We start from the raw sequence: 12,054 nt of genomic DNA on the forward strand, positions 1-12,054 counted from the left end.
CTCCTTCAGCCAGAAAATGCTTAAGGAGAAGTAAAACATGGTAGGAGCAAGTCTGCGTAACGGCAAACCTGACCATACTACCCTAACAGCATGATAAATATATCCATAAATAAAACATAAATATATAATAATAAAAAGCCACTTGTAAAATGTAAAAAAAAAAAACATAAAACAAAACGTACATAATAGTAAAATAAATGCCCAAATCTGGATAGATCTTACAGCAATCTGTCCAAGTTCTAAAGACAAGGGCAGAAGTCACTAAGAAAAAGTGAATGTAATTACCTTAATGTTGCAGAATGCTCATGAAACAGAAATCCGTATTCGTGAGGCTAGTTGGCCTTATATAAAAATTAGCTGCTTCTCCCCCCACCCACCCGCCGCCACCAAGGACACAGACCCCTGATGCTCCCCACGTCTGCGCCCACGTCTTCTTCTGGAGCACCAGCCAGGATCCATTTCCCAGCCAGTCCTGCAAGGCACTGCGGCTGGCCGCGTGACCAAGGTCCAGCCAACAGCATGTGAGCAGAAGTGACGCGGGCCAGTCCCAGACCTGACCAGTTACAAAAACTCCCAGGAGTGAGCCTCACCCTCTCCCCAGCAGACAAGTGAACACAGAGGTCTGTGGGGCCCAGAGAAGTAGCCCAGAGGACACGGTGAGTGAGAAGAACACTCTGTGGTACCAAGCAACTGCGGGCTCAGGGCTGGTCAGTCACGATACTCCAGCTGATCCTCTGGTACGGGGCACCCTGGGGCCATCGCCAGGTCCCCTTTACGTGCAGGCGCCTCAGGCCCCAGCTGCTGCACATACTGTCCTGGCCAATGCCTCAGACGGTCCACGGCCCGGCCCCACAGTGGACAACTCCGAGGGAGGCTTTATGCGCCACAGGCTCCCCAACAACCAAACAACCGCCCCAAGATCAGGCCAGGGCCAGAGACTGACCTGAAACCACAGAGCAGCCCGGTTCCAGCCCTTCCCAACCTGCATCCCCAGCACCCTTACCTAGTCCTGTTCCCCCAAATCCCCATCTTGGGCTCTGCTCCTACTGACCCAAGGCTGCGGCCCACCACTGCTGTGGCCCACCACTGCTGCTTGCTAGCTAGCTCTGCAGGGGACTTCTCTGCCATCTCCTTCCATCCCTAGAACGCCCTGTAAGGTAGGGATTTTGCTCAGAGAATGTTCGGAGCATTTCAGTATCTCACACCCAGTCCGTGGCTAGAAAGCGGCGGAGCCCAGACTCACTCCCGGGTCGCCCACCTCCAGAGCACACGTCCTCACCGTGCCTGTTATGAACAGTTATTTCATGTTCCGTCGTCTGCCTCACTGTTTCATGATCACATATGTGTATGTCCATCGTGTGACAGTATGTGAGTGCTGTAGCGTCAAGAAAACCAAGAAATACTAAATCAAGCCTACAGTCAGACAGCCATGGAAATTCCTCCGCTGACCTGAATGGTGAAAGAAATTAGCAGTTCTTATCTGATCAGCCTATGACAAACTGATACAGGAGGCAGAACCAAAGATTGTTATCTACAATTTAGAAGAAAACGCTGACTAAAGTTGAGTAAACAAGGAAATTTCTGGCTTGGTAGTTTGTCCAATAGAATAAGAATGGAAAAAGGGTTTTGCTAGCACAACCTTGAAACCAGAGGCAGCCACCAGCCGGCTGTGACAACCTGGGGCAGCAGGCACCACATAAGACTGGTCACGGCAGGTCGACCGGGCCCGGCCACACTGGCTCTGGGGGAAAGCCAGCTTTATTGGCACCGGCCTCAAATCCAACCAGAAAGAAACCAATTTCCAAGAGGCCAAATACTGCATAAGGGCCAGGGGGTACAAAGATTAGATAAAAGGGGCAGATAATACAAGACAGTATTCAGAAAGAAAGTCAATAGCTCATACATGAAATGAACCAGAATGACAAATGTTCCCTCTCTGGAGGTAGCAGGTCACAACGGACACGAGGGAGAAATCATCTGAGGAAGACACGTGGACCCCTTGCTGCATCCCCTGGCCTCAATGGACAACAGGACCCAAGAACTTGAATATTTACCTGAGCTTTAAAACTTAAGCTTTAAGACCCTAAAAGCTTCTTATTGGCTATCAGCAGTACTGCCTTCTTGAAAGAGAAATTTAACAACTGCCAAGTATCATGAAGCTCACAGTGCCACTTTCCTCACTGGTATCTATTCCACTTTGAACACAGAGGTCACTCTCTTTTTCTGTATTTACACAACTTAAATTCCAGCCGTTAAGTTTTAGCCTTGGTGGTAAAGATTGCTAATCGCTTACCCATATAAACTCTCACTTCTTCCTAAGTAATAAAAGGGCAGCACTGCCCACCTAAAAACCTTGAACTTGTCACAAGGGTGCCCATGTGACTAGGTTCTAGCCAACAAGACATCGCTGGCACTGCGGGACAGGGACCCGAGGAAGGCTCCTTAGGCGGGCTGCCTCAGCAGGCACACACCTTCCTCCTCATCTGGCCTGGAATTTGGGTAGAATGATAGAGGGGCCACTGTAACATCACAGAACGGCTATACCAACACAGAACCTTCTCATTTTTATGCAAAACATAAAGACACTCAGTTTATGTCCCTGCTACCTGAGTGTTCTGTCACATGCAGCCTCATTCGCATCCTGACCCCGACCAAGTCAAGTGCAGCCCAGTGTCTTTCACGAACACACTGCCGAGGAACAGGCACAACAAATAACTTTCCCTTTAAGGGACGAAGAAACTCGGGTTTACAGTTAGAAGTGGATTAGCCCAAGTTTCACTGTCCACGTAACTTGGGCCATAAAGGCCCATTTTCGGATTTGCTCTACAAAGTGCTCTTTCCGCTGTCGCACAGCGCTTTCTGCCGTGACCAGTGTGTCTTCCGGTGGCGCCGAACACGCCGTGGCCCCAGGCTGGCGTGCCCCATCTTGGAGCCTCTCCTGATGGGAGCGTTCATTTAAGAACTTCTATCATTTCACGGGTATAAAAGATAATAAATTACCAATTCCCTCTACCAAATGCACGATTATTTTAAGACTGTGAGTGAGCTGTGAATATATCACTTAACAGGACTTTCCGTACTAATTCTTCTGCCTTTTGAAAGAAAAGGCTACCTTAATCCTTTCAACTAACTGCTCTATTTTGCTTTTCTTAAGCATCTAAGGTAAAAAATTATCATCCTTTCTCCTATAATTCTTATACAAACTGTACTCTCACTTCTTCCGCATCTCTTGTTAATTACATGATGTTATCTGTGTTAATCCTACTCAGAAAGAACTGACAACTTCAACCACAGAAAAAAAAAGAGGAGAACTCTGCATAAATTGCTTAGCCCAAAGTTAATCGTATAATGCGAGAATAAAGCGGCTCTAACGGCTATTGTATGACTTATCAGCTTCCCTAACAGGGTCACTTGATATATTTTAATAAGCCTAATTAAATACCTTAACAATGTCATTGAAACTTCATGAATCTTTCAATAAATTACAACCTTCCTTTACAGCATATTTTCATTTATTAATCTCACTTAAAATGCAAAGAACTATATAAGAGACAAGCAGACACTTAAGAACGATGCGTCTCAGTTAATTCTGATTAAATGTGGGTTAAATGCAGAGAATAAGGCCACCAGTGACCCCTGACATCATTAAAATTGTACCCTTCGATCACAGTGTTAATCCTCTTATTTCAGTATTTCCATAGACCTTTTTTCTTTCAGATTGTGCCTTATTTAATACCTACATCTATTCCCTAAAAGGTACTTTTGTATTGGGAGACGCTCTCTAAACATTCTGAAGAAGGACATCGCCCGCACTAAGCACTGGCCTTCGGAGATGGGGTCGGGGCGGGCAGACTCCACACAGATGGGGTTGGAGCGGGTGGACTCCACAGTCTGAGCCCGTAGACAATGCTACGGGCTCAGAGTGAAGCCAGAGCACGTAGTACACACTAGAGCATCTCTAACTTAGTACAAAACACTGCTTTTGACAAACACACTGAAGCCTACTTATTTCTCATATTTCAACAACGAAAAGCCCTTTATCCCTGCACCTTACGCCTCCCGTTGTCCTCCCCAAACAATCCCACCGAAGGGCAGTACGGGCCCTCCCAGAGCAAACGTGGCCACTTCAGCTCTCACTGTCACAATCTTTTTTTTTTAAATTTTATTTATTTATTTGACAGACAGAGATCACAAGTAGGCAGAGAGGCAGGCAGAGAGAGAGGAAGGGAAGCAGGCTCCCCGCTGAGCAGAGAGCCCGATGTGGGGCTCGATCCCAGAACCCTGGGATCATGACCTGAGCCGAAGGCAGAGGCTTTAACCCACTGAGCCACCCAGGCGCCCCTGACAGTCACAATCTTAAACACGGTCTGGATTACTACTCAGAAAGGGAGAGGTACACCATGACTGCGAGACTCGGACTGCCGCGGCTAAAACCCCGTGCGCACCGAGTTATGTGAACTTGAGCAACTGAATCCTTCCAAGACTTGGGTCCCCATCTGTGAGCTGGAGAAGATGTTACCCCCACGCGGCTGTGGAACCCAAGCTCTGAGCAAACTCTGAGACACCGTGAGCACTCGGTTAACTGTTTCCTTTCCCAACGACGTCCGAGGACGCGCTCCAGGACTATCTCCTCACTCAGAACAGGACGGAGTTAAAAAGCAGAGTAGCAGCCCCGCCACTGCGAGCAGTCTGTTTGAACACCCTCATCGGTAAGTACCCCCACCACGAGACCCACAATCCCTGCTCGTAGTTATTCACCGACTACCACATTCATGTAGAAAACGCACACATTTAATACCAACTTTACTCATAGCAGCCAAAGACTAGAAATAACCCAATGTGCACATGGCGAATGGACACACAGACCGCGGTACCTCCGCACGGGAGAGCGCTACTTGCCAATACTAACAGATGAGCCGCGCACAGGGAAAGGCTCTCAAGAGCACCGTGGCAAGGGAAGGCAGCCAGACTCACACCATCCCGGGACGGGATTTCAGTGACCGGAAACAGATCTGGCTGCGGGGGCTGGGACGGGGAGAGGAGTGACCACAGAAGGGCAGCATGAGGAAGCCACTGGGCAGACGGGACTGCTGTCGACATCTTAACTGTAGTGATTACACAACTGTGGGTACTTGTGAATTTTCACAAGCTTGCACATCAAAAGACCTAAACTGTAAAGAAGTTTAAGTTTCTAATCTTTTGAGGAAGTGCTTTCCAGTCCTTTATAATAAAATAGGGCCTCTTTCAAAGTTTATCTTAAAAACGCATTTTAAAAGAATTTCAGGTCTTCTGAGACTCCAGGGAAAGTAAGTATTTAAGATAAAAACTGGTGTGCTCTGCAGGATGCATCGGTAAACACGGGCCGCGAAGATTTTCTCAGCACACACAGGAGGTTCTGAGAGCTGGACAGTCTGGACCGGCCGGACAGTTACAGCACAGACTGTTATAGTACAGTCGGCTGAGCCGCACGCAGGACTCCTAGTCTACTGCTTACGAGAGGATGGATGAAAGGTTTTCACTTCAACCTAACAGTTTACTTAGCCGAAGACTCAAAACGACATTCTAGCACACACTTTTAGAAGGCAGCTGTTATAACGAGGCCTACTGGCTGACTTACTGTATATGAAAACCACTTCGTAGAGTTTCAGTCCTACTCCCGGGGCTCAGAGTCCTGTGTGCAGACTCGTGCCCGGCCGATCTCCAGCCAGCACACACGACGGACGCTGGCGGGGCGGCAAGTCAAGTCAACGGGGCGCTGAATCTCATCACCACCGTACTTAATAGCAGTTACCGTAGTGTTTAGCTGTTCCTGTTACTGCTGCAGATGGGAATCCATTGATATGATTAAATTTGATGGTATGATAATATATGGTAATCATGATTAATCAAAGACCCAGCAGCAAATGGAGGACGCTAGGCATTATGTCACCTGCATTTTAAACTGCGTTCTCTCCCTGCAAGCCTGACAATGTTTGACAGCTGGAAGGCTCTCATCCCGCACTCGCCTGCTACTACTGGTAGATCTGATAAGAGAAAATGCCCATCATTCCGTCCCGATCTTAAGTGCTAATAATTACAAGGCATCGCAGGCAAGTTGTAAAAACAGTGAGGGGTTCAAAAGAAAAGCTGGAATAAAGTCCAGGTTCACATCTGCAAGGGCTCTAATCAGAAAGAAATGGAATCTGAGGCAGCAGTCTCATCAAACATGATTTGCATGAAATGCCATATAAAAGCCATCCAGGCCGTGTCAATCACTACCACCTGATACCACACACCCGCTCCACGGGAAGAGCCTGCGCTCAGACCTACCTGCGAGGGGCTACAGCTACACAGTAAACACAAAAGGAAATCTTACCGGGTTAACCTAAGTAATCATGTAATTGCTAAGAAGATTAATTTAAACTTTTTAGTGGTCTTTCTTTTTTTAAACGCAATCTTTAGTTTTAATTCCAACAGAAACCCACTGAGAAATTATTTAGCAGCCAAAGTACCTGGTATTTAACTGTTTAGCCTGAAATACCACCTCTACCCAGTGCATCCATTCAAAATCAATGACTGAACAGGTTTTAAAGTACCCTAGGTCAAGAATCTTTACGTGAGTTTTCGGGATTTACCCACGCGCTTAAAAAGAGCAATTGTACCGACAACTAAAACAAATTAGGTTAGCAAAATCTCAAAGCAACACCTCAAAATATTATTAACCAACATTTTAACGTTACTTTTTTAAGTGAGCCGACTTTAAAAACGATGAACACCTCTCTGAGGGCAAATACGTAACTGGAAAACACACTTACAGACAAAAACAAGCCGTCCAACTTTACACTAGTGACAACAACATCAGGGACAGCCTTTGTAAAAAGGAAAACCTACCAGACTAACCTGTAAAACAAAGAGCATTTGGCAATGAAAAGAGATCACGAGCAGAAAGGTAAAGGAGCCTCCCACCCCGCTCCCCCATAAAAACAAAACAAAGAAAACCACAACTGTTCTGTGAAACTACATTCAAAGGTCTTAACACGAGTGAGGCAGCTTCAGGAGAGCGTGCAGGATGGCAGGAGGTAGAAGGCACAACCAAGGAGCAGACAAGGAGGGAGGGACGGGCCCTTACACAGCAGCACCTGTAACTCCTGAAGGCAGACGCTCACCTCCTGTGCCCGTCAGCTCCGGTCAGCACTCACTGTTTACAGAGCTGACACAGCCTTTACATTTGGCAGAGTGATACTGTGATAGGAAAGGAATTCATTCTCTGACAACGCTATCAAACATACGGAGATAGATAGATCTTTATAAAACAGAACAAAGCACCGTGGGAATTATAGTTCGTGACGAGAAATGTTTTAAAGTGCGACACTAAGAACTGTATCCATAGTGAAAATTAAAGACACGGATCTGATTCTTAGGTGCAAACCTGCATCACAAAACAATTCACCAAACTCCAAAATAAGGGAGTAGGGCCGGGGGCAGACACGGAGCCTCCTGACAGGAGCACAGGCAGCTGGGTGCCAAGAGCTGAAGCAGAATTTTCCAAAAACATCAACTGTAAGGGTGCCCTTCTTACAGTATTTAGTACTCTGACATTCAAGCTTTGTCTTAAAAACCGTTTACTCAAGTCTTTCAATAAAATTCACCAAAGAGGAAATAAAAATATTAGTTCTCCTACTATATCACGTATAGCCTAGAATACCATCTTTTCACCCAAGATTAGAATTTTTCAAACAATCTTAAATAATTCTATGAAAAACAGGCTTATTAGCTTGGCTAGACTTCTCTGATTTTTAATTTAAAAATTGGAGGCATTACCACCTAATACAATTTCTAGGTGTACTAGCTCTAAATTAAGAATTTCCCAAGTTTTTCTAAAATTGTCAAACAAAATGGATTTTTAAGTAACGCTTGTCACTGTTGGGGAACAGCAAAACACCTTACCATTAATACCAACTAGGTACTAATTCCTTTAAAATCTGGAAATGTGGTGGTACTTGTACTGGCTGCCTTTTTTACTCTTTGGTCAGATGGGGAGAGCTGAATTTTTGTCTAAATTTAAGTGAACGTGACGTAATTCTCTGGCGCAAATTCGTGTATGTACCATTAAAAACAAGTGAAAACGTAAATTACACATCCCTTCTCCAAACTACTCATTTTATTCAGGGCTCCTCACGGAGTCTGCTTGAGTCAGTCAGTACATGTCCTTGGCACACAAAAGGATGTGAAATACAGAAATGTATGGAGCAAAGTGAAACTCCCTGCAATCTTGTCCTTCCCAGCCCAAGCTCCTTTATGGAACCCCCACTGCTCTGAGGACAGGTGGAGTTCTTGCTGCCGGCTCAGGAGTCCCCGATCCACGGCTGCACATCAGCCTGTGCACACAGTCCTACTTGCCCTGTGCCCAGCAGACCTGGCCTAGCCCTGGGCCTTGTGCACAGGAAGTACCGCTCAACAGCGGCTCAGTAAGTGACACAGCACATTACTACCGAATGATCGCGCTGCGAGACTGCAGTGAACCTCACTTTGCTCAACAGATCAGTGTAACTCACATCTGTTTGTGTGCCAAGGACGTCTACTGATCTGAACATACTCCATGATGATTCCGAAGTCAGGCTTCCCAACATGACTGCTTTATCAGTATGGGGGGGGGTCACCTCACAAAGCAAAAGTAACAGGACACACCCCTGGGCAAACTGCCATCAGTTAAGGAATCTCCACGGGGTTTTGTTAAAACACAGCAAGACTGTCCCACTAGTTTTATAATTTTACTCTGGTCAAAATTGGCTTCACTGAATTCTCCTAGTCTGTTTCGTGGTTTGGGACTAGCACTATGCAGAAGCACTTGGAAGGAAGGAGACACATGCTCACAAAACTACATTTACACTGACGGCAACCACGTCCAACCTAGCAAAAAAGGGACAGTTTTATCCAATAAAGATCTGGTTTATGTAAAGTACCAGGCAATGGCCCAGAGTTGGTCCCCCTTCTTAATGATATTGTAGTACACCTATTTAAAACATACTACCTCTTGTGTGTTTCTAAAAAAAAAAAAAATTTTAAGTCCTCTCTACACGCGTCATGGAACTTCAGCCCTGAGAGCAAGAGCCCCCCAGCTCCACTGACTGAGCCAAGGGGTGCCGCCACCTCTCACGTACAGATTCCACACCTGATCATCTGCTCTCAGGAAGACCGACTACAGAAATAAGCAGAGCACTGCATTTTCAAGACCACAGGCACGCTGTAACTGCAGCTTAAGACCCAGCATTTGGGACATAAGAGAAGGTACGGGACGTGCCAGGTACCAACAGACCAGTGAGCTGCAGGGGCCTCCCGTGTAGCCCAGCAGCCTCCTGCCGCCTGTACACACCGCCCGTCTCAGAAACAGTAACAAAACAAAACATCACACTTTGCAGAAGCTCTACCAAAAGCAGCTCAACGGTATTTACTATCCCCACTGAACCATATAACTGAAAAATAAGTTCACAATTCAGGGGTGCCTGGATGGCTCCATCGGTGGAGTGTGTGACGACTGGTCTAAGCGTTCTGGGTTTGAGCCCCACATTGTGTGTAGAGACTACTTAAAAATAAAATCTTTTAAAAAAACAGTTCAATTTCTCAAAGAAATATTCTTTTAGGGGCACCAGGGTGGCTCAGTAGGTTAAGCATCTGACTCTGGATTTCGGCGAAGGTCATGATCTCAGAGTCGTGGGACTGAGGCCTGTGTCGGGCTCTGTGCTCAGTGGGGTGTCTGCTGCTTTCTCTTTCTCTCTCTTCCCCTTTGCCCACCCCCCCTTGTGCTCTCTCTTTAAAATAAATAAATCTTTAAGAAAAGAGAGAGAGAAAGAGAAAGAAATTTTCTTTTATTATCCCCTTATCCTCCAGTATTATGCAATTTGCTTCTTCTAGGATCAGATAAAATTGTATCTCCAGAACAGAAAAATAAAAGTAGACGAAAATTACAAATGATTATCCTAATTTTATATTAGTAAACATTTTTATAAAAATACCAAGTACAAACAACAGTGCTTCATGTTTTCCTTAAACTACATCATATCAAAATTTTATCTCTATAATGCAAACAAAACACAAAAACAAGTCTAATAATGATTATAGCATAGCTGCTTACATTTCTGAAAAACAGCAAAAAGTACCTAAAATATGAGTGCTTTAGAGTAACTAGCAGGTAAACTACTTCAAAGAAGAAATGTATCTAACAACTAAAACACACACACTTATCAGTGGGCCATGCAGTTAATAAACCCTGTCTATTAGGACAATGCTTTGAACACAGAGGCATACTCAATAAATACACCACCTAATTTTAAAGACCTCGTTTTTAGTACTTCATAAGTAATTTAAAGGAAAAAATAGTTAAGGGAATAAAACCACTAAGAATCAGTTTTAGAAACCAAATTATAATTCATAAATAACTATAACAAATCAAAGTTGTTCTAAAAACAATACTCTGAACCTTAAACCTAATACTGATTTTATTTTTGAGTAATCATCTGACTGTACACCCAGAGACCTCATTAAAACCTTTTTGCTAAATGCCTTATAAAAAATATGCTGTCCTTAAGTGTCAAAGCTAGGGTCAACCAGTCTGTTAGATATTTCCTGAAATCAGAGATTATTCAGTCTCAACAAAACTGTATCTGTTTTATATACAAATGATAGTAAAATTTTATAGTCTGGTCCATTTTTTTTGAACATGTCCTCACTGATTTAATGAAGCCAAGAACTAATGACAAGTCTAACCCAAAACTCAAAAAAAGAAAAAATTATTTAAACAGATACAACTATTTAATAGATATTTTTCTTCCAGTTAAAATATATTAAAAGAATGGATAAAGTTAAGGAAAGCATAGCAAAGTATGGAGGGGGGAGAACTGGTGCTTTCTTGTAAAGGTATTTTAAAAAGAAACACCTTCATTTTTAAACTACAAAACCAATAGCTCATTAAGACTTTTGGGGTTCAGTTGGTTTTTTGTTTTGTTTTGCTTTTTGTTTTTTTGAGCAAGTAGAGATCTCATTTTAAAAAGTTTACAAAGACTGACTAATTTATCTGAGAGAGAGCATGCACGCGTGATTGTGGGGGTGGTGTGGGCAGAGGGAGAGAGAATTCTAAAGCTGAGGGCAGAGCCCAACAGGGGCTCAATCTCGTGACCCGAGCCGAAACCAAGAGTCGGACGCTTAGCCGACTGAGCTACCCAGGTGCCCCAAGAGATCATTCTTAATCCACAGAACTGCACACATACCCACTCGTACGCAAATCCACCTGTGCACGCACACACACCATGATAAAGCAAGACCCTTTCTCACTTAAAAGTACTTAAAGACTGGTTTCAATAATGAAATCAAAATTCACCTCTTTAAGATGAAAGGCACTGTATGATGATCCTGATTCAACACTTTTACAGTTAAACAAAATTAATTACATTCTCAAAAATCCATTGACTTTAAGCTTTTAACAAACATTTTCCAGTGCAAAAATTATTGTCAATATTTACAAATCTTTAAACTTATATTTAGTTGGAACCACGCATATTTGCTGTATGAATGTTTCTCGGCAAACGTATGCTCGTCCTATCGCAGCAGAAGGAGCAGCTGCTACTCACTGGGAATCTCTGCGGCCCCACAGCGGGTCTCGGCTGGCTCGGGACTGGCAGCAAGGGCACTAGGAAGAAAAACAGCTCTGGTTACAAACGCCCTTTACGTCACAAACAAACCCACCGAGAAAGGAATACAGTGTGTCAAGTTTAATACCAAATGTATGTTCTGTGTACAGTATCCGTACTCTGTCAGGGTTACACTTATCCTGCACCCCAGACAAGGATGGGCGAGCAGAACGCGGGCACACGCAGAAGCTGAGATTTCAGCGGGGGATTCCTATGCAGAACTAAAATGTTTTGCAACAAAGAGCTTACTCCTCTAAAACGAAACAAGGCACCGTGTTTCACATCCATATTCCAGTTATCCAGATAATCTACTCCGGTTACATTTTCTGACTCCAACCAAATACAGATTTACATTGAAATCCTCTAGAATCGTGACAGGGAGGGAGACAGC

At 44.4% G+C, this 12,054-nt stretch overlaps 1 protein-coding gene across 2 annotated transcripts in view; it reads right to left on the reverse strand.

The window, feature by feature from the left end:
• The window catches only part of RBM33 (RNA binding motif protein 33), a 128,226-nt gene that overhangs the window by 42,062 nt on the left and 74,110 nt on the right, over positions 1-12,054 (reverse strand). For both annotated transcript variants that reach the window (XM_032840274.1, XM_032840273.1), the window contains exon 9: positions 11,604-11,662. In XM_032840274.1, coding sequence (XP_032696165.1) covers positions 11,604-11,662 — 59 coding nt within the window. The remainder of the gene's footprint in view (positions 1-11,603; positions 11,663-12,054) is intronic.

Source organism: Lontra canadensis, unplaced genomic scaffold (genome assembly GCF_010015895.1).
Source record: "Lontra canadensis isolate GAN:19392208 unplaced genomic scaffold, GSC_riverotter_1.0 scaffold111, whole genome shotgun sequence".
In the NCBI taxonomy this organism is placed as follows: domain Eukaryota; kingdom Metazoa; phylum Chordata; class Mammalia; order Carnivora; family Mustelidae; genus Lontra; species Lontra canadensis.